This window comes from Takifugu flavidus, chromosome 6 (assembly GCF_003711565.1).
Source record: "Takifugu flavidus isolate HTHZ2018 chromosome 6, ASM371156v2, whole genome shotgun sequence".
Taxonomy (NCBI): domain Eukaryota; kingdom Metazoa; phylum Chordata; class Actinopteri; order Tetraodontiformes; family Tetraodontidae; genus Takifugu; species Takifugu flavidus.
The window spans coordinates 2,831,834-2,853,691 of NC_079525.1; the positions used below are offsets into that span (position 1 = coordinate 2,831,834).

Genomic DNA, 21,858 nt, shown 5'->3' on the forward strand with positions numbered 1-21,858 from the left:
AGAGGCAGCCCCGCAATGATGCAGAAATAACAGCTGGCTCCTGTTTCCCACTGGCCGGTGCTCGCGAGAGAACTTTGATTCCTTATCATTACGCTTTCGATGAGATCGCCCCGTGCAGACTGCCGTGGTGCCCATTTCCATAGCCGCGCCGATGGGAAGTCGGTGATTAAAAATACAAGACTGCGGCTTTGCTTCAGAGTTCAAAAACACAGAGCTGCAAATGTGGAGCTGCGCTATTAATCGTGATCAATGGGGGCATGAGCGTGGAGCCCGTGGACGCGAGGTGACGGCGTCGTCTTATAGGGCTGTTTGATGGCCCTTTCCTGGGGACCCCGGCGCTGATTGGGCCCCGAGGGTGCCCTGCGGCTCTGCCCCATCGCCAGGGCCTGACTGACAGCTCTAATGAAGCCTGCCATCATTGGGAGAGCGCCCGCTCCGGAGCAGACGCCCGACTTCAATCGGCCCGTGTGACGTCCGCGGAGTTTTGATTTCTCGGCAGTGGCGAGGGGGTAAAAAGAGGACCCCTGTGGGAGACGGGCGGCCCCGGCCTGCCTTTGAATATTCCTCCATTTACCGCGCGTCAGTTCTCGGCGCTGCAGACGCACAGAAGAGACGGGGGGTGGCAGTGGTGAATTTTTTATAAGTCAAAAGAAAAAAAAAGAGAGATCCCACAGGATTAGGAGGCTGTCATATGAATGTCATTACATGTGGCTGTCATTGTGCCGGGTTCTAATTACATTTCCCCCCAGTTTTGGGAGACTTTATTCAACAACAAATGAATGTGAAGCAAGTTTCCAGAGTTAAGGAAGCAGCTACCAGGGAGCTCTCTGTTGCACACCTCTTATCCCGGCCATGGAGGGATGGTGAAGAGCCCTGGAACCTCTCTGAAGACTCCTCCTGACTTTGTTCTATTATTCACCATCTCTGGCTTCAGAACTCTCTGGGATCTCCACGGGGTTAGGCTCTCTATCCTGACGGAAAGGCGCCCCGCGCCACGGAGAGCCTGTTTACTCTGCGGCCTCGCGGCCCCGCTGGAGTACACAAGCAGTCCCATCACTTCCATGCTCACATCAGAGCCATCAAAAGGACATCAAACCCGCCTGGTGCACGCCATTTGTTAAACCCGTGTTCGCTGGCACTTTTCTTGAATCAGAAAACATCTTCCCCACTCTTCACTCTTCCCCAGCTCATTTTTTGCCCCCCCCCCCCCCCCCACCCTAAAAACCTGCAGCTTTAGCCAAACCAGCGATGATGACATCCTGGCAAATGTCACAGAAACACTTCCATCTGCTCGGCGTCGCCCTTTTGTTCTCTTCCTCAGCAGGAGTCTCTGCACCTTCAGCCACCATCATCCAACACGGTCCCCTCTCCGAGAGCTCATTTGTACTCGCATAAATAGTTATTTGAAAGATAAAAGCAAACATGTTTGTTTTTTGTTTGTGTATTTTTTCCCCTCTATGCCCCCCCCCCCCCCACACACACACACACACACAAACCTCCCCTCCCTCCCTTCTTTCCGACTCCCCTAAGGCTTTTATGAGCACTTTGGTAATAAGGACCAGAGAAGGATTTCGCTGAAGAGGAGCGGAGGATGCTTTGATGTACTCTTAGATTAAGGGAAGTCTACGGTGATGTCTACAAAAATACATGCAGCGTGCGCTCTGAGCTCAGCGAGACAGATCCCTCTCTGCCGGCCCTTCCTCTCTGGTCCCAAACCGCCGCGGCATGAAAGACAGCCTGTGTGCTCCGTGGAAGCGGGAGACTTGTACGGACCGTGTCCACAGCTTCAGATGAACCGTTCCCAAAAGAAACACAAACTACTGATTTTTTTTTCTTCTTCCTTTCTTCAAACCGCAAACTCGTTCCCCCAAATTCCCCCAACAAATAAAATCTAAACTTTTAAAAGGCTGGTTCACACCCAGCTTTGATTTCTTTACTCCCCCCCCCCCCCCCCCCCACCTCCTGATGTGTTACTCTGCTTAAAAGAGATTCAGCAACGAGGCAATGCTCTGAAGATGAGCATCACCCAGGCGACCTGACACAGCGCTGGTGTTTGGGTTCTGATGAAGACCGAGTGGGAGAAAGAGGAGGAAGAGGCTTTTCTGACTTGCTGTGAAGTGGTCCACATTTCAAACTTTGCAATTGTCTTCAGCTAAACGAGGAATTTGGCGTGACGTCGTCTTCACCCATGGGTGACAGGAATGCCGCCAATGTATTCTGGCCACTTACAAAGTATTCAGTAAGTAGAAAGAGAAAGGGGGGGGGTTCAGAAAGAGTGTGTGACTCACTGCAATAATATACAGCGAGCAGGTTTACAAAGCAGCAAGCAGGCGTTTTCTTTGGAAAACACGCCTTGGCACACAGTGACTGCAACGGTTCCCTCCATGATGTGCAATTTGTATTTGTTTAGAGTGTTAATGAAAGGTTGCATGAATAATTTAACATAAACAAAGCAGGCAATTCAAAATTTACTGGAGCTCAACAAATATGCTGGAGACGTCTGTGCTGGTCTGCTGCTGACCCCTACTGGACACTCTCAGATCGTCAGGCTAAAGATGGAGACCGATTAAGGCTTTACAGCATAAAATCAAGGATTATATACACACACAGTCTATATGTTAAAAGATGACAAAATGCCATGTTTTGTCTGCTGTGGTTTTCCTGATTGTTGCTTTAAATTTACGGACACAAATACTGGAAAGCCCATTTTTTTCCGCCATACTTTGCACTGGAGCTTCAGCATCTTCAGCTCGTTGCTATTTCCTATATCTGTGTTTTGAAATGTAGTTTTAAAGTACGCTCAACGCGGATTTTTCTGAAAATGTTCTCATTATCACGCCTTGGTTTTTGAAGCTCGGAATCAACAACTATGTGATATCATTAGCGTTGGGAAAACAGACATTAAAGTAAAAATATCCTTATTTTGCAGGCAAAAATGCATCTGCTGGGCCTCACTATGCAACATATAGAAGAAAACACATGCACAGCAGTCACCTGACGCATTCCTATTGACAAGAGACAACTTGTTTTGTTGTTTATTTTCCCTTTACAACTAGGGACGGACCCAATTCCCATCGGCTCTATGTTGACACCCCCTCCCAATTCTTCTCTCCAAACACCTACCTGCACTGGCAGCCCCACCTCAGCATCAATTAACGCTGCAGGTTCAAGGCTGTGAATTATTTAGTGATGAATTATTAATAAATAATAACAAAAAGGCTCGGGGGACACGGGCAAGGGTCAATTAGCAAAGAAGGGGAAAGTGAAGGCGAGCAGCGGGGGGGGGGGGGGTTGGAGACAGAGGGTCTGATCTGATCTGCGCCTCATCATTATCACCGCCCGTCAGACACAATTACCTCAGCCCTGCGCTCCCCCGCACTTCAAACAGCAGCCAGTGCCTCTGCTTCTGACGGCTCTCCTCTTTCTTCTGCTACATACACACACATACCTGCATGCGCATTCATTGTTTAAACAGGCAGTTGGACGAATACCGGTAATTATGATCATTAAAATTTCGAGTTACACACACCCACATTTAGGCGTGAGGATTTTCTTCTCTAAGTTCTTTAATTGATTTTAATAGATTTGACTTGCCCACGTTTATATCTTTGTTTTTCCTACAGAAGCTTTTGAGATTCGGCCAGTGGATACCCGAAGAAAAGCTTTTGTCCAAGGTTGTGCGCGTCTCTGTCCGTGACACGGCTGCAGGAAACTTGTGATTTCTTTTTTTTTCTAATTAATTTCTCTTCATGATCATTTAGGAACTGTAGCTTTACCAGCTATTAGATTTAACCACCCCAATGCGTGGTGTAATCAGCCTGTTCAAATTGTTGCTAATACTTGATAAAGATCTACATTCCTATTTTGGGGAAAGTCCAGTCAGAGAGGCTTTTTACTGGTTTACAAGTGTAGCGTCTGTAGTGTCACATTAAATCCACAAGGTGGCAGCATTTATCTACAAGAATCCACCACATAATTTCCAAAACTCACCAGTTTATCAACTTGAAGATGCTGTTTGTCTCCCTGTCCCAGGATGCAGGTCCGTGAGCAGGTTCCTTTCTCATCCCAGTTGAATGTCGGTAAGGAACCTGCAATGCAGACCAACGGAATCCATGAACAACTGGTATCCATTTTGACTCAATAAGTAAAAAGTGGAGTCAAACATTTACAGCCAAACAGATGGCAAATGTAATGAGTTGGTGAAGAATAATTAAATCGTAGGCATTTTGTTGTGTTTCTCTGAACGGGCTGGAGCCCACAAACCAAGTATGAAAAAGGAGAGCAGATGGGGAAACAAATAGTCGATATTAAGTTTGTTTGTTTTGTTCATTTGAAGTGATTTTTATTCTAAAGGCATTTTTAAAAGCTTGAGGGTGTCCTTTCCACAGTGACAAACAACCCCAAAGGAAAACAACGCCAGAGGCGTGTGGGTGATTGATTATTCTGCAGCTTCCATTACTGTTGCCATTGTTGGGATTGGTTTAAAACTCAGAATTGGGGATCCAGAATGAAGTGATGTATTATTTAGACTAGAACACAATCCTCAGGCTTGCTTCCAGTTTACCCTGTGTGCATCTGTGGTACTCCACACCCCTGCAGCCTATAGAACAATCCCTGACCCAGCATTATATAAAAGATATATGTGTAAAACTTTTGAAGGAACACCTGAAACCAGGAACAAGTAAAGCTGTGGCTATGAATCTTTTATGATCTATAAAGCTACTAAGAACAGAAATCTCAGCTGTTAGTCACACTAAAAACAGAACAGGGCTCAGTTACCCTAATGTTAAAAACAAGTTAAAAAAGTGTAATGCCCATATGACAATGGAAAGACTTTTTCGTGATGTGTCTCCAGACAGAAGGAGCATGATGGATCCACCTATAATACAGAAAATAGGCCTGAAGTAATGAGCCAAATGTTACTGTAAAAGCAAGCCAAGAGTTTCTGAAGGCAGATAAATGAAATATTCTGCCATGGCCAAGTCAGTCACTTTATCTCAACCCAATGGAGCAGGTTTTTACTTACTGGATACAGAACTGAAGACAGCAAATAATAAACAGCAAATGAAGCCCTGGCAAAACAGACTGGATATTTATATGCAGCAGTTCTTTTGAGCCTAGTTTTTATCAGTTCCTATCCATGTGTTGCAGTCAGCAGGCACCCTTCCCACACCTATGAAGGGAGATTCACATGCAATCATGCTTCTAGCCTCACCAAATAAAAACGATTTGACCTTTATTTTACCGGGTAAAATGAGTTGAGAACAGCTTCTCATTTAAAATGATAACCTGGTAAGAGGGCCAAGCAAAAACAACAAAGAAAACTAAGGGTGTACAGTGTAGGTCACTGTGTTAGCCTTTAGACAAAATACACTAAACAATACAATTACAAACCTGTATGCGCATCTGCTACAACAGTGTTTACATGAGGGATTCAGGCGAACCTTTAAGAGTTTAAGGCTGACTGGGCTCAGCATCTAGTTCAACACATTCAGGCCCCAAAAAGAGAGAGAGATAGAGGAAGAAATAAACGGGAGAAAACGAAACACACAAATAAAAGCCAATGTTCGTGGCGGTTTCACCAAGTTATGGCTGAGTAGGAACCAAACTTCCACGTGTTCTTGTTCCATATCGGAGGGTTAATGAGAGAACAGTGCGGGGGCTCGTGCCGAGAACAAAAAGGAAGCGCAGACCCACGGAAGAAATGGAATGCGGCGCAGGCAGGAAGGCAGGCAGGGGCAGGAGCAGGAGCAGGGGCAGGATCAGGATCAGGGGCAGGATCAGGATCAGGGGCAGGAGCAGGGGAAGGGGAAGGGGCAGGGCTGGGCATGCCTTCATCCGCCGTCCCTCCCTCTCTCCCTCCCTCCCTCTCTGTCTGTCCCACGCCCGCCGCCGAATCTGTTGTCGTTTCCACAAAACAACCGCTTTTTCAGAACCGGAACCTCTCACGACGCGAAAAAAGTGTCTGTACCCCGTCTGTAATGCCCCAACAGCGGCGCTGACCGCCGTAACCGACAGAAGAGACGATGGCTTCAGTGCGGCTGGTTGGTAAAGTTACGACGAGACTTTTTGGAAGTATTCGCCCTCTTTACCGCAGTCACAAAACTATTCGTCCGGTTCCGCTGCTTCACCAGGTAAATGTAACATTTAATTAATCTGTCTTACATTATTCGTTGCGGATTTCTCGCAGTTGCTACCTAAGTCGAGTAGCTCTGTCTTGATGCTTTGTCGATAAGCTAATTTCTATTTTGGACGCAAAACCCTAGCAGTTTGTTTTAACTTTGAATATTTTGAATGCCTGTGCACTATTTCTTCAGACCTACTTGTCGAAAGCCACATTTAAACCGATTGTTTTCTTTTAGATAATTGAAAAGCAGTACCTTTAGTAGCTCTGCAGAGTTTATATGCTTGAAATGTCGGACTGACTCAAAGGTGTCCCTGAACGCATCATCAAACACTATGGTTCCCTCTATGAGGTTTGTGCTGATAGTCACTCTTCTCTATCTTACAGCCTGTGATGTGTTTTTAAAGAAGTCTTTTGCTTCCTCTCGTGCATGTGTGCTGTATCTCTGCACACATGTATTGCACTGAGATGTGAGTGCGTTGCAGAGTAAATGTTGCAGGAAACCACACTGCTTTGTGCGCTGCCTTCCGTATGAGCCAGAGGTACCCGTGACAGGCCTTTTTAAAAATGAAATCTTGCATCGGCCATCCTTGACAAGAACCTGCAGAGGTCAGCTAAATCTTGAGGGGATGCTGGATGCTTCAAATCTCTGGCGGTCACCATCAAGCTCAATACAAAATGACAAGCATGACACGCCGACTTTACTCATCCCTTATTTTGCTGTTTTACTTTTAAGCGCTCAACTCTAAGCTGGTATAGCCAAGGGGGGATCACATTTTTGGGTGAATTATTTTTACAACATTGCGATTCACCACAGTCCTCGAGATGCTACAGAGGTGTTTTCATTCCGATTCAGCATGTTGTGTTGTGTTTCTATGTTTGACAGTGGGTCAACATCATAGGAACTACTCTCCCCTTTTTCATGGATCTCGATTAGGAAGCCATTACACACTGGCGGGAATCCAAATCACGTGGCAGATGCACTAATTATTTAACAGCAGAGGAAAAAAACCAATTAAAGGAAATCCGTTTAGATCTAGCATCAGCTGGAGCTGTGTGTACCTGCCAGGGGTCAGTGGTAGTAGCATTTCATTGTCATTTTGATTTAATGCATTGTACAAATGAGCCATTATCGACTGACCGTGCAGGAAACCACTAATGACACTCTTCTTTTGTAGCTTCTTAAGCACAAATTTGCTCCTGGGGGAAATTTATCAATTCAATCAGATTTCAGCGTTGGAGTTTTATGGAGTTTGGCTTCAATGTCACTGCGGGGGAGTGCTTTCAGGTCGTTCTTCTGCTTTAGTCAATACTGGAACGCCGAGCAGGACTTAAAGTGATGGCGCTCACTGAAGCACCAGGAGGAACTTTTGATGGATTTGCAGCCATTTCAGTGAGAATAATCAATACTCTCTTACACAAGGCGGAACCATTGTGCGTTTCATACCAAAGATAAGTGGATTGCAGCGTTTTTCGTGTCAGACTAACTGCCCCAACTGCTCCCTATGAGGTGTAGCCGTGTTGCTCAGCTCGCTCGACAAGACAAACGATGTGCAACATGGTGCTGCGCCACGTTAAATATAAAACACCAGCAGGTTTTCCCCGACATACTGGAGCCCGCTGCTGTTATGGCACTTTACTCACGTCCTGTTTGTAATTTAGGCATAGAAATATAAGACAATAAGTCCGGCGATGTGCCACGGGCTGCTGAAACAAGCACAATTCTGCTGGTGAAAATGGCTGTTTCGTGTGACAGCTGACTCCATGAGCTGCTCTTTATTATTATTTAGCCTGGCAGTAGCAATATTCTGTAAGATAGAAGAGGCTTCATTTCATCAGAGGTGGCAACCCCATTTCCTCAGCGCCGGAGCCGGGCATGCCCCTCCTTCACGCCTCTTTTGCTCGGATCCTCATTGCTTCAGTGTGGAAAATTCCACAGCCTGAATCATCACTGTGGACGACTGCATTTACTCGTGAGACAAACATAATCTGGGTGTGTCGCCCTAAAACACAATCCTGCAGATTCCTGTCTCTTTCTCTGCCTCACGTCTCTCCCCAATTCTCCACGCAGCTGTTTGGTAGAAATGAGGGGGTGGAATGACAGGAGCATGCTGCCTAGATCACTTTGTTTGATCAATATGGATAATCTACAGGGAGAGCGGGTGTTTATTGTCCTCAGCAATTGGAACGCTATCATCATTCATCTCACTCTGGCTTTCTGTGATTAAATCAAGACGGGCTGCAGAAACCCACAAAGAAGCATTTCCCCGACAAATGCAAAATAACTGGAGTCAGTGCAGGACGACTGCTTTACTGGGGGAGAACTAGTTTGCATATCTGCCTCTATGAGACAAATTTCAGAGATGAATTCAGTTACTGGGTGAAATGGATCCACGCAGCAGGAAAACACATTTTCAGAAGAATTCCATCACCTTTGTTACATGTATTGTTCTGTGATTGGGTCTTATGGCCTTACAAACCATCATTCATGGTATTTTATCGTACTTCTCCCCTAAATCTGACCTTTTTTGTAACTTTAGCAGACGTCCAACCCCAGATTCTTTCTGTTCATGGGCGCTTGCTCATGAACGACCGCACGTTCCTGAACGATCGGGTCGGCCGCAGCCTCTGCTCGACCCTGCGTGGGCAGAGATCAATAGGTTTATTAACAGCCACCGTAATTACACTCTCAATACTGTTAAGATGCTGAAAGCACCCTCATCATCGTCCTAACTGCTCCACTTTTAGCTGGCACAACTGCTTTCCTCTCATTTTTCTAACTTCCTTTTATCAACACATCGTGGACACAAATGAACTGCACCATTCCTGGTGGTCGAGGAGTTTTGGTTTTCTACCACTCGTGGTGTCAGCGTTTCCGTCGCCTTTTAATTAGTTAATGCAGAAACAGGAGACGGTGCCACATATTTTTTAATGAGGTTTGATGTATGAACGCTGAACTCCGACGTCAGCTCTTACTGACGGCGCCGCTCCGCCAAAGCAGCGTCGGGTTTTGTCTCCACGTCCTGGGAGCTGTGTGCAGGACCTCAGGCGCAAGCCGCTCTTTTGGAACTAAATGTGATCTCTCTTTTTGTTCGTTTCTCCGTAATCTCGTTTTCCATGTTAAAACCCTGCACCCATCAGGGTGACGGACGGCATGGGTCTCACTTGGCCAGTTCCAGAAAATCTACTTCACGTTGCAGTATTTTTTTTATTTAAAATAATATACCGTATTTTCACAACCATAAGGCGCGCCGTATTATAGGGCGCACCTTCAATTAACAGCCTATTTTAGAAATATTTTCATACACAGGGCGCACCGTGTTATAAGGCGCATAGCATAGAAACTGCGTAGTGCCTGTGGTTTCATGACGCGTTCACTAGATCGAGCTGCGCTAAAAGGAATGTCAATAAAACAGCCAGATAAGTCAGTCAAACTTTATTAATAGAATACAAACCGTCGTTCTAACAACTCTATTCACTCCCAAAACGAATAAACAGCTGTTGTATTATTTTTCCCGAGTGACGTAGTGTTTTCGCGTAACACAGTTCGTTTAATAACAGCGAGTTATAACAGGCAGTGCAACATTTTTATCACAAGTGGATAGTGGAGTTTAATAAATCTTCGATTTAGTGCAACATTTTTATCACGTAGTACCGTTGCGGTAAATCAAACGTTAGTGCAAACACAATATACGGTAACTCGAACTCTCGAAGTAGTGCAAAGCGATAGCAATAGCAATATAACAATAGCAATATAACAACGTTGTTCAAACGGTAATTTCCATATTCACAGTATGACCAGCCTTGTTAAGTTGTAAACACACAAAAGAAACACGTAAAGCTCACTTTATCAGTTCATTCCTCATCCAGGAATCCCTCGAATTCTTCTTCTTCGGTGTCCGAATTGAACAGTTGTGCGAATACGGTGTCCAACATGGCTGGCTCCGTCTCGTCAAAGTCGTCATCAGGGTCGGTGTCGCTGGTGTTGTCCGGCATTTCAGTGACAATCCCTGCCTTCCCGAAAGCTCGGACCACGGTCGATGCCCAGGCATTTACGATCCACTGGCAGATAGTGACGTATGACGCTCGGCGCCGTCTCCCCGTCTTGGTGAACGTGTGTTCGCCGTTCGTCATCTACCGCTCCCACGCAGTTCGCAGTCTAGTTTTGAATGCCCCGTTGACACCAATATTTAGCGGCTGGAGTTCCTTTGTTAATCCACTTCTTGCTTTGTTTCCTCGGAAGCTCCGTTGAGTCTTCTTTACCTGGCGCAGGTCGTCTTGTTGCTTCCTCCACTTCCGCACCATTGATTCGTTCACGTTAAATTCTCTTGCCGCTGCTCTATTTCCGTGTTCAACTGCGTGACTGATAGTCTTCAGTTTGAACTCTGCGTCAAAAGTGCGTCTCCTGCAAGGAGCCATTTTGGGGTCTTTACAGACAGAAATGGTTTGGGACTGAATTTACTGCTGTTACCTCGGCCACGCCTACTGACTACGGTAGCCGCGATTAACCAATATTACCGTAATCCATACAAAAGGCGCTCCGGGTTAAAAGGCGCACCGTAGATTTTTTAGAAAATTCTAGGCTTTTAGGTGCGCCTTATAGTCGTGAAAATACGGTATGTTATTATTGTACTTCCAGGACCTTGGAAGGCTTGTTTTTCCAATTAAATGCACAAAATAAATTTCTTCATATATTTTTTTTCTTAGCTGAAACTGGCTTTTATGGAGCTTCTCAGAACCGCACGTTCCTGAATCATCTCAGAGATCTGAAGGCTAGAGAATGATCGCATTCATTTCCATGAAAATGCCCGTTTTAGGCCTGCACTGCGGATAAATGTGCTCTTGGAGGGCCCGACACAACCCCTAATGGATTTGTCCCTTCCCTGTATTTCCTGCTCATACCTGTCCGGGTCATTAACTCTCTGAAGGCGGGTGATTTTCATGGCGCGGTGCTGGCGGTGTGTGCTGGCGATGCAAACCTTCTGGTTCCAATTCCCGCCTTGGCAGCCCTCATCTTTCACCCCACTCCTCAGGTCCATTATCGCGCTTCCATTTTCCTTCCTGTCTGCGAGTACGGTAAATAAATGTGCAGAATAAAATCACTTTAATCTCGTTTATTAATATCTGAAGCCTTGAAGTGAGCGTGGGGGTGAAGCCCTCTGGAGTTCCGGGTGCACCAGGCCATGGTTCAGCTGTGACAGGACTCCTAATGAAGCCACTTGCTGCTAGAGAAGGCGATGAAATAAGGCTGCGCAGCATGTGCAGCGGAGCCTGCATTCTTCCCTACTCCTTTCCCTCGCACGCTCTCTCCCTTCGGCATTGTGCGAATAAAAAAACACCATAGCTCGAGGGGTAAACACATCTGATCGGAATCATCCTGAGAAAGAGCATTAGAAGGAAAGCGGCGAGCGTGGAGCGTCGCTTCCCCGCAGTCCCGAATCGCCCCCCGAACGTGTGAAGGACGGCAGATAAACGGCGCCGGCTGCTGCCTGCTGGACTGTAGATTGGCTGGCTAATTGGGAGGAGTGCTTTGTTTTGATACGGCTGCTGTTGTCTGTAGGAGTGTGATGACAGGACCCATCCTGCGGTCTGGCTGCTCCGTGTCTGGGGGCTGAACAGGAGCCGGGGGCCCGCTTCCTCCCTGCTTCTGTTCAGTCTGCAACTTACGGTCTGGTTCTCCCCAGTCGTTGCAGTATTTTTCTTGAGGGTGTGTCTCTCTTTGTGGACACGGTTACGCATCAGAGAAATAAGTAGTTATGATATAGATTAATAATACGGGTGTTAGGTGTTAATATACACATGTCTAGTTTCATTTAAAAGGACGGGAAAGGTCGTTTTAATACCATATGAATTACATACGCAGTCATTTGTGCCGGTGGTTTATTTTTCCGCTGCTCTCTCACATATACAGACATCATTTAAAGGTGGGCGTCCTTACACACCACATTAGACCTGATTTGTCCCCGTGCAGGGCAAACCAAGTGCTAACGCAGTCCGCTTTAATAACGCAGGCCCAGTAACACTGACCCAGCAGCCCTGCGCACCGATATTCATGACACGTTTCTCGGGCTGCCTTTCTGCCACGGTAGCCGCTTTCTGATGATTTATGGCGCCGTGCTATGTGCGTAGCGTGCACGTCGCATACAAACCACCTTCAGATCAGTCAGCTGTGGAAGCGATTCGACCCCACCGTCCTCAGTACAGACGGATGGCTCCCAGCTTCATCATTAACATAACGGTGATTTAAAATTGGGGGAAGGAAGCGACCGAGTGGTTGTTTTGTTTCACGCCACCAGGGACTTTGAAATATTAAGTAGAAATATGAGTTTTTGTGCAAACTTGGCAACAGAACAGGGACGGCAGAAAGATGCTCTCTTCAGCAGTTTAGCATTTTCATGAGGAGACCTTCTGCCAAATCATTAACAAGAGAAGCATTCATTTCCCTAACCTCGGGAAACATTTCTGGATGGCCTGATAGTGCCTAACATTTCCAGGAAATGCTCAGTTAGTGCAACTTCCTGGGCGACTCTCGAAGGCTGTTTGGATATTCTTCTGCCAGGATGCTTCAATCAATAAAACCGTCTTTATTTGTGTGGCACTTTTCATACATTAAGTAGCAAAGAAAAGCCTCACAGAGGGTGAAAACCTGACCCTCCCACCCCCACATATATGCACATGTCACATACTCATTCACACATACACATCCACATTCACACATACACATACACATTCACACATACTCGCACACTCAACCCTACACATACAGTACTGTCACTGTCAGTTTACCAAGGGTGGGATGCTCATTTTATTACAAATAAAGACAACATCTGCCTCTCCTTGTTCTACTTCAGGTTCAACAGAGACCAGCTCTACTGGCAAGTTGTCAAGCACTTTTCTGCAGCACACTTGCGACCCCCAGTGGTAAGATACAGTCACTACACACGTCCTATCGGTTTACGCCATGCTTAACATTTATTGTAACACTGTTTCTCCTATACTGCAGATGCAGCCTTGAAGTACAAATATGGCCGTTTGGTCCTGGAGGTCCCGTTGCCCTCCAGGAAGGAGAAATGTTGGTTCTTCCTTCAGCCAATGCTGATGAGCGTAGGAGATCTGATTGCGGACATGCAGAGAGAGGACCCCGGGGTGACCGCCTCCGTGTTCTCTCAGGGTGGGTCTGGGCGCGCTGGACCGATGACATTCTCGACATCGCTCAAACCGCTTTTGCTGCGATCTTGTTCAACAGGTGTCGGAAGGCAAGGAGCAGCAGCATGCCCGCATCGAGCACCAATTCTTTCTTGGTGCTTTAAAGCACTAAAGCATCTCCGCGGGAATATTAAAAAATACAGATATCTGGTAAATCTGAAAATGTGCTAGAGTTCTTAAAAGTTCTATACAGTCCCATTCTAAAGGCCTCGTCTTCATTCTACCAGTTACAACAAGCTCAGCTCGTCTGTCTGTAATGCAACTCGGGTGGAACTTGCATTCCCTTGACTGGAAAATCCTGTTTTTCCCTGCAGTGATCGTTCCTTAGATCTACAGCTACAAGAGCAGTTCATGCTGCTGAATGAAGTCAGCGCTTTCTTGCGGCTTGTAATAAATTCTCAGCTTCTGTAACGCGGCCATACTTTTTTTTTTTTGCAGTATTAAACTGTCTTTCATTATCTTGACAGATGGCCAGCGTGTAGCCAACACCACGCTGATCGACACGCTGCTGGATAAGGACTTTCAGCTCATCGTCAACGATAAAGTCTATGACGTCAAATCTCCAGAGAAGGGTGAACACCTAGCCATCCTTTCGTCTGCCCCATCCTTGTAGATCTCCTCCTCATTCGTTTTGTCGTCTCCTCCGTCACAGCGTGCGTGTCCAGTGAACATGCCGTGGGACTGGAGGACGTAAAGAACATTGTGCATCTGCTGCACACGGCCATCCACCAGCCCGAACACCACCTGCTGAAGGAGAGGCAGCTGCTGGAGAAAATGGACAACCTCAAACAGCAGCTGTCCCCTTTGGAGAAGGTAGGCTAACGTGTCTCAACGTCTGCACAGGTGTTCACCGTAGCCAAACTTCTTTTCTTCCTGCCGTGCAGATGAAGGCGCAGCTGTCTCACACAGCAGAGTTCCACTCCTCCAAGGCCCTCTGGGTCGGCCTGGCGCTGCTCTCTGTGCAGGGGGGGGCTCTGGCCTGGCTCACCTGGTGGGTTTATTCATGGGATGTCATGGAGCCCGTCACTTACTTCATCACCTACGCCACTAGCATGGGAGCCTTTTCCTATTATGTCCTAACCAAACAGGTAAGTCCAGAAGAAAACATCACTTTTGATGCTCGATCTTTGCTTTCACTTTAGATTTCACAATTCATCATCATTTGGATGCTGCTAGATTGAATAAGTTATAAACATCAACTTTATGTTATGCTAAGCTAACGCTCCTAACCATTCAGATACTGGGTCATTTCCAGACCAACACCTCTCAATTTACAAGAATTAAAACGTAATTAGTGTCAATATGTGGAACATCTTAGATTGTTGTTGAGCATCATATCCACAGCACGGTATTTTCTCTTTACATTTAATTCTTTTCACCCTTTCCCTCAGGATTACATCTACCCGGACGCTAAAGACCGACAGTTCCTGCAGTACTTTCACAAGGCCGCCACCAAGAAGAATTTCAACGTGGCAAAATATAATGAGCTGAAGGATGAACTGGCTCAGGTTGGCTGATTTTCCTTTTTCAAATTCCACACGGTTGCTCCAACCACTCAGCTTCATGCTTCTCTGACTCCTAATTAAGATTCCAACAAGCATATACAGGATACTTATTTCAGCGCTCAGGACTGAATGTTTGCAGGTGGGATAGATGCTTATGCTGAAAGCAACACGAGAACAGCAGAGGAACAATTTTAGTTTTATTAACACACACTTCAGAGTTGTTTCAGCAGGATTCAGACATCTCATTTTCACCTCCTTTGGGAAGACTGAGTAAATATTGGATGTGTTTGTGTGATTTTCAGGTGGAGGAGGACCTAAAGCGACTGAGAAATCCTCTTCGACTTCAGCTTCCACTGGATCAGATCCAGCTGAAGCCAAGCCATGAATAACGGGCAAGACCACAGTTTATGAGCAAAGAGACTTTAACCACTTTATTCTGATACTGAGGAGTTTTTACGCAGAATCCACATACTTCCCAAATTTTGTTTACAGCCATGATAATAAATGTATGTATCATATAGGGATGCTGACGTCCATGGAAACAATAAAAAGACAACTGAAACTGAAGCGTCTGCTGCCTAAAGCCACTAAAGTTAACTTTAGTTCACTTTCTAGGACAGTTTTTAACTTTGACCTTGTGTAAATAAAGACATGACTCAAATGTTTTCACACACAGGATTTTTTTAATATATAAAACATGATCTTTATCAGGAACACAGCAGATTTGATCCTGATACATACACAATGATGGGGTGGGCCGTTTTCCTGAGGTGATCATGTGACACAGCTAAAAGTGTTTCAAATCCACAGTACGATTTAAGACAAAAATGCTTCCCTGAGGTTCCTCCCACACGGGTCTTTGTCGCCATTTTGGGTGCAAATACGCATCATTAGTGTCACTGCTGTAAAGGCTCATTGCAGCACAAACATGATTCCCTTTTTGATTTAGCAAAAAAACAATTTCTGTAAAAACGATGAGATGCTCCGAGTTTCGAGGACATTTTTCACAAAACATTACATAACACCCGATTGACTTGAGCCTCCAGAAACGTCCTGGGTGAGTTTTACCACAGGAACAGATAAAAGAACTAAAAACAGGTCAACAGAGGACGTGGTCACATGGGTCCTGCAGTTCTGATCCCTTAAAAAGTGCAAGCTTGTGATTCCTTTGATTGTTACTGATTTTACTGATGATGATGAGGGATCAACGGTTATTTACTGTGGTCAAATGCTCATTAAAACATGTCTAGACACCTGAGGACCGTTGCTCTTACTTCTTTGGGCGGAAGTAGAGTTTTTTGGTGAGCATGGAGGCGAAGCAGGGCACCTGTTTCTTCCCAATAGCGTTTGGGTCGGAGCAGTACCCGACGCTCCTCATGGACACCTTCCTGTTGACCAGCGTCAGCAGCTCTGTGAATTCCAGAGAATCTCCATATTTGCGGAGGAGCTCACACAGATCCTGGATGTACCAGGAGCCGTTCACAATCTCCCGGTGGGAGTAGTAACCTTGACAACGGAAAACAGGGGCGTTACTTATCAATGACAACTCATCCCCTAAAGCAGCTGTCGGCAACCCGTGGCTCTGGAGCCACATGCGGCTCTTTGGCGCCGCCCTAGTGGCTCCCTGGAGCTTTTTCAAAAATATGAAAATGGAAATTGTTTTAATATAATTTCTGCAGGAGGAAAAACGTGACAAACATTCTTAAAGTTCTCCAATGCTGTATAAATGTGTATAATAAATATTTAATTTCAACATCTCATTATAATGGAAGTTAAACTTAAAGCTCCATCGCACAGCAGAGCGGTCACATGGTGCCTCATTCTCTCCAGGATGCGCTGCAGGGAAAATAAACATTTAATCATGAATGCTCATTATGTATTTGTAGCCTTATTATCATTTGGAAAGTAGGCTAATACAGCTAATATAGACACTTACAGCATGTGTTGCCTTTATTATAAGCCCTATATAAGGCTTTAATTTTTTGCGGCTCCAGACAGATTTGTTTCTTGTTTTTTTGGTCCAATATGGCTCTTCCAACATTTTGGGTTGCCGACCTCTGCCCTAAAGTTTGGGACATCGCTCCGCCTACAGCTGCTGACCAAGGTAATGCCATCTACCTTGGTCACACAGGCCACCCACAACAATCTCACCTTCAGCCACTGAGTAGCACATGATGAAATCTGCCCCGGCAGGAAGGGTGTAAACAGCGCTGGCGTCCACTTCCACCTCGTTTTTTTTCAACTCGCTGTCCACGTCGTCAAAAGCGGCAGCCGTCGCCGGCTCGTCGTGCTTGTCTCCGCGGCACGCCTGGCGACGGACACACAGGCGCATCACACACGCTCCAACACGCGCACGTGGATTTGAGCGGAACTCCGCTTACCTGTAAAATAAAAATCTTGGGCTTTCCCACAAGGCTCTTGCACTTATCCCCTTTGAACAGAGACGCGATGTCCTGGACGTTGATCTTATCATCATAGGTGTAGATGTGATTGTTCTCTCCGTGGCTCAGGAAGACCACCAGAAAGCAGTCGACGTTTGAATGGTCGTCCTTGGCAGCTGGGGAGACAAAATGATAGTGAGAATGGACTGGAAGCGTCTTATTACTCTCATTACAGTCTGTCCAGGACGGAGCTCACCACTGGTGATTATTTCCAGGACTTCTGCTTGTTTGTGGTTGTCAAAAACCTTCACCTCAAAGTTTAACTCCTTCAGCCTGGGAGGAACATGTGACACACAAGGTTACACAGTAGAATATACTAGTAGCTAAGCATTGTGGTACCCTTGTAAACTCCAACATGATGAAATACCGTCTTTGCAAGTTGAAGCTGTCAGCATTGGTTCCATGTCTCTCCCTCAACCCCAGGCGCCAAAAGAAGCGCTCCTGGTTAAAGATGAGCGCGAGGCCTCGTCGTTTATTGTCCATCTTGTACTCCTCTGCCGGATCCAGAAAACCGATGCTATTTTATTTCGGGGGGGAAGACATGGCTGAATATTTGGTCGGAATACCGAGTCAGGTCGGAATTGGGAGTTGAATTTCAGGGAGTTTACCTTCCAGAGATGGCATCAGTCTCACTTAGATCCCCCGTGCATGCTGTAGAAATCCAACACATTAATTTACCATCTGCAGATGTGGGATATAATCCCGGAAAACCGATTCACTCCCACCACGTTGCCAGAAAGGCAAAGGGTGACCGAGCTTTTCTGACTTTCGCCCCTTTGTTGAGCAGCACAACTACAGGTGCAAGAGTGGCTCTGACGCTGGCGGCTCGGGGTCAAGCTGCCATTGTTGAGGCAGCTTATAGACCTTCCAGCCCTCAATAGTTTGGTGACAGGTGGAGAAAGATGGCAAAGGCTGCTGAACGAACAGACACCTCCACCCTGCTCACGAGTAGGTCAAACTATGTGCTGAAGGTGGCGTTTTATACACCAAAATGTGTCTTTACATTCTTTTGACCAGGTGCAAATTTATGAGATGAACCTGGCTAATAACTCATATAATCTGAAACATTCTCTATGAAATCTAGGTGGTGTGTTCACAAAAAAAACGTATTTATAGCTCGAATACGTGCATAAAACAATATACTGGAAATCATTAATCCGTTTATTACATTTAATTCCACACAAAACTAGTTTTCTTTCGCTTTTACTCTCAAAGTATCTGCTGTTTAAATCGCAAAAACGCAAACCTTTTGATTTTGAACTGGCTCACCTGAACTGTCTGTTGCTGTTTTGCCGAGTTCAGCATCGCTTCCTGTGAATGTGAGAATGATATTCTGTTATTTTAAAACCAACAGGACAAGCCCAAAGGCAAACGTGCAACAAGAAAAACGCCAGATCTGTCGCAGAATTGGTGTAAAGGCGTGGAAGTCTTACGGAAATCGCACATGAAACAGAGTAAAACAGCAAACAAAAAGTACTTGCAATGAGTTTGTGTGTGTGTGTGTGTCTGTTTTCCACAAAACGATCCCACATATGTGGATTAGAGTCTTTTAGTGTGTTTTAAGATCTTACCTGCAGGAATGTCTTCTGTCTTGTTTGACATGTTGAGATCGCCCCGACGACACTAACAAATGAACTTTTCTTCGTTTGTCATGTCCCTACGAGGACTACATGGCTCCTCCCCCGTACGTGATTGGTCCGAAGTGAAAAGCCGTAAATGCGATTGGCTCTCAAAACTGTCAGTCAAATGGCAGCCGTTAGCACTTCCGCGTTATGCCACGGTAGAGTTCATGAAATGATCCAATGTTCGAGGCTTTTTAATAAACCGTCGAAGAATTAGACCGTATTCAAGAAACTTCGACATTAACATCATATAAGTTGCCGTTAAAGAGACAAAAGTGTTACTTCCAAGTAGTTTTGTCTGATAAAATGAGCATACATGCAGACTAAATCTATTCTTCTTTCCCTTATGTCCCATTAATTCTGAAAGACTAACAGTTTTATTCAAGCAAATGTGCATTTATTCATTCTTTACAGTATGTATATTTTTACATGACAGTAAAAATATATTACATTTATTCATATTTACATTTGAAATAGGCTAAATAACAGAAAGATCCTACCTGTATTTATGCATTATATTCATGTGTAGTGTTTACCACTATCTACCTGAATAAATTATTCATAACTCTATCAAATCATGTGTCTCAAAAAAAGTCAGGAAAATATGAAAAACAGTCTTATTGCAAGCTGCTACATAGTAACTACTGTATATTACACTTAATATCACACAAAATATAAATAATTACCCACAAAGGAAGTCCATAAAAGAATCTCTACACTTGAATCTCTACGATGCAGACAAGTCAACACAGTCCAAACAAGCTTTAAAGATTAGGAGTTGGGTCAGTTTCACTGTCTTGATGCTGTGGGGACGTTACAGCTCCCGCTTGACTTCATAATGACACACACACGACTCTCTCTGGCTGTCCAGGTAAGGTTTGCATCCCAAGTGCATGACGGCGTCAAACAGCAGAGCCACCGCAGACTCACAGGCTGCAATGAAAGAAAAGAGAGAAAAGACAGTGGAAATTGAGGCCACAGGTGAAAAGCCGTTGTTAAAGCAGATCCTTGAATAAGATAATCATATCTTCACAATTGCAGACAGGTAAAAAAAAGGTGTGGTTACAGGAAGTGCTACTGGAAAATGAGAGTAAATCAGCGTCATCCAGATCCATTTTAGAGATTACACATGCATGACCTACTAATGAGCCAGCGCGCCCTCTGCTGGCCACATGGCATATTGCTTCTCAGACTTGTTCCAGTCCAGATCAGATCTAATTCCAATTTCTAAATTCTGATCAATCTGTGGGCTTACTCTAACCGTATGCTGCAATGTGCCTGTGTGTGCGTGCATTTTGTTACCTGTGCACGTGTAGGATTCTATTTGTCTTCTGTATCCTATTATTCTATCCCATGTTTGTGTTTGGTATTTCTGTGACATAAATTGTGCACAGGTCATCCATCCCTTCAATGATGACTTTATGACAATTATTGATATACCTACTGATAAATACTGACGTTACAATATCTGACTCCATCCGATTTGTATATTGATTATACGTTAACTGACATGTTATATGGATAACTGTAAATGAACCTAAATAAACACGGCAGGTTCTGTCTCTTACCTTGGACACTCTGAGACAATCCCAGAGTCCTCTGCACATTCCTGCAGATGGTCTCCAGACAGTCTTGGAACTGGTCATCGCAGTCGTGCTTCTCACGCCCACAGGTGTCATAACAGCGATCATGCTGGTTACAACATTTAGTCATGGACGGGATACCAATGTCAAACTGGAAAACACAAGTGTGACGGGGGCTTTTGTTAAAAGGCAACAGACAGCACATCTATTGGAAACGGCGTAGCAACTTTCTATCACCTGTGGAAAAGGGCTTATATTTCAGTAATAGGTGGGCAAAAAATGCATCTGCATCCCCGGCCAACCTACCTGAAATCCAAACAGAGGAGATCCACATCCATTGGGAGGTGAGTGTTTGTACCCGGGACGGGGAATCGGTTTGTAACCTGTGACAGAGGAGCAAAGGTGAAAACGATTCCCGTCAGATTATCTTGTTTCTACATAGATAACCACATCATCCCTGATGATTTAATGGTTTCCTTTGCCATTCAAGCAGTGACAATGTCGACAGTAGTTTCTGTCTCTCAACACCGCCTCGCAAAGTGAAGGAAAGCTGTTGTAAATAATGAAAACATCATCGTTTACGTGTTCTCTCACCGTCACTACACCTGTAATGACACAGCCCGTCGTCGCCTCCAAACAGGTCGAGCGCTGCGTTCAGGTAGGTGTCGATCCTGTGTATTCCGTTACGGATGGTTTTTAAAGTCATTCTCCAGTCTGGAGTTTCTGGTTCATGTTTGCAGGCAGAGACATACCGCAACAGAGCCAAGAAAAAAACTCCAACGACGCTGTTTATGTTCATAATCCGGTTCAGTCACGTTTACCGGCACGATGATTTGGTTTCGGAATATTTAACCTGCAGAATATTGTCTTCAGGGCATTTCATGAAATGGATTCTAATTGGCATTTAACTAAAAGCAAGTATCAAGACGGTACAAGACTTCATCCTCAAGTTGCTGTTATCGCTTCCGGATTAGACACTGTCACATGACTGGTGACGCCAGCTAACGTATTTCCACGTCTCTACGTAGGCTAACGTCTTACGTCTTAAACGGAAACGCACAGTTTACATCAAATGTAGAATGAAATACAATCTTAATCACAACATGTATAATATGTACCTACTGCATACCTACTGTTTAATTTTGTATTCTTTTTCCATCCGGTTCAATTTCGAGGAAAATTACTCTGGCTCCCCCTGGTGGTGAACCCTGGCCACAACGACGACTATATCACCTAGACTTGACAAGTGCAACCAAATCGCTTCACAATAATATCTTCACTCTGGCAAAACAGACATACAAATTAATATGTTTAACTAAAAATACCAACAGATTTAATGAGGGACGTTACTTGTTCAAACACCCATTAAATAAATTT

General features: G+C 45.1%; 3 protein-coding genes across 3 annotated transcripts; 1 reads left to right on the top strand and 2 right to left on the bottom strand.

The window, feature by feature from the left end:
- Positions 1 to 5,830: 5,830 nt before the first annotated feature.
- On the top strand, positions 5,831 to 15,402 carry LOC130527753 (calcium uniporter protein, mitochondrial-like). The gene is made up of 8 exons (XM_057036479.1): positions 5,831 to 6,134; positions 12,976 to 13,045; positions 13,128 to 13,295; positions 13,798 to 13,902; positions 13,983 to 14,143; positions 14,215 to 14,418; positions 14,722 to 14,838; positions 15,138 to 15,402. The coding sequence occupies exons 1-8, from the start codon at positions 6,027 to 6,029 to the stop codon at positions 15,222 to 15,224; spliced, it is 1,020 nt and encodes a 339-aa protein (XP_056892459.1). The 5' UTR covers positions 5,831 to 6,026; the 3' UTR covers positions 15,225 to 15,402.
- Positions 15,403 to 15,498: 96 nt separating this feature from the next.
- On the bottom strand, positions 15,499 to 18,954 carry LOC130527755 (caspase-6-like). Its single transcript, XM_057036481.1, has 8 exons — positions 18,848 to 18,954; positions 18,546 to 18,587; positions 17,885 to 17,927; positions 17,644 to 17,793; positions 17,473 to 17,549; positions 17,217 to 17,392; positions 16,987 to 17,143; positions 15,499 to 16,341 (listed from the first exon to the last, which is right to left on the bottom strand). Exons 1-8 carry the CDS (start codon positions 18,876 to 18,878, stop codon positions 16,106 to 16,108), a joined length of 912 nt encoding a protein of 303 aa, XP_056892461.1. The 5' UTR covers positions 18,879 to 18,954; the 3' UTR covers positions 15,499 to 16,105.
- A 319-nt stretch (positions 18,955 to 19,273) lies between these two features.
- Positions 19,274 to 21,470, bottom strand: pla2g12a (phospholipase A2, group XIIA). The gene is made up of 4 exons (XM_057036483.1): positions 21,076 to 21,470; positions 20,788 to 20,864; positions 20,467 to 20,632; positions 19,274 to 19,831 (listed from the first exon to the last, which is right to left on the bottom strand). Exons 1-4 carry the CDS (start codon positions 21,278 to 21,280, stop codon positions 19,713 to 19,715), a joined length of 567 nt encoding a protein of 188 aa, XP_056892463.1. The 5' UTR covers positions 21,281 to 21,470; the 3' UTR covers positions 19,274 to 19,712.
- Positions 21,471 to 21,858: the final 388 nt, after the last annotated feature.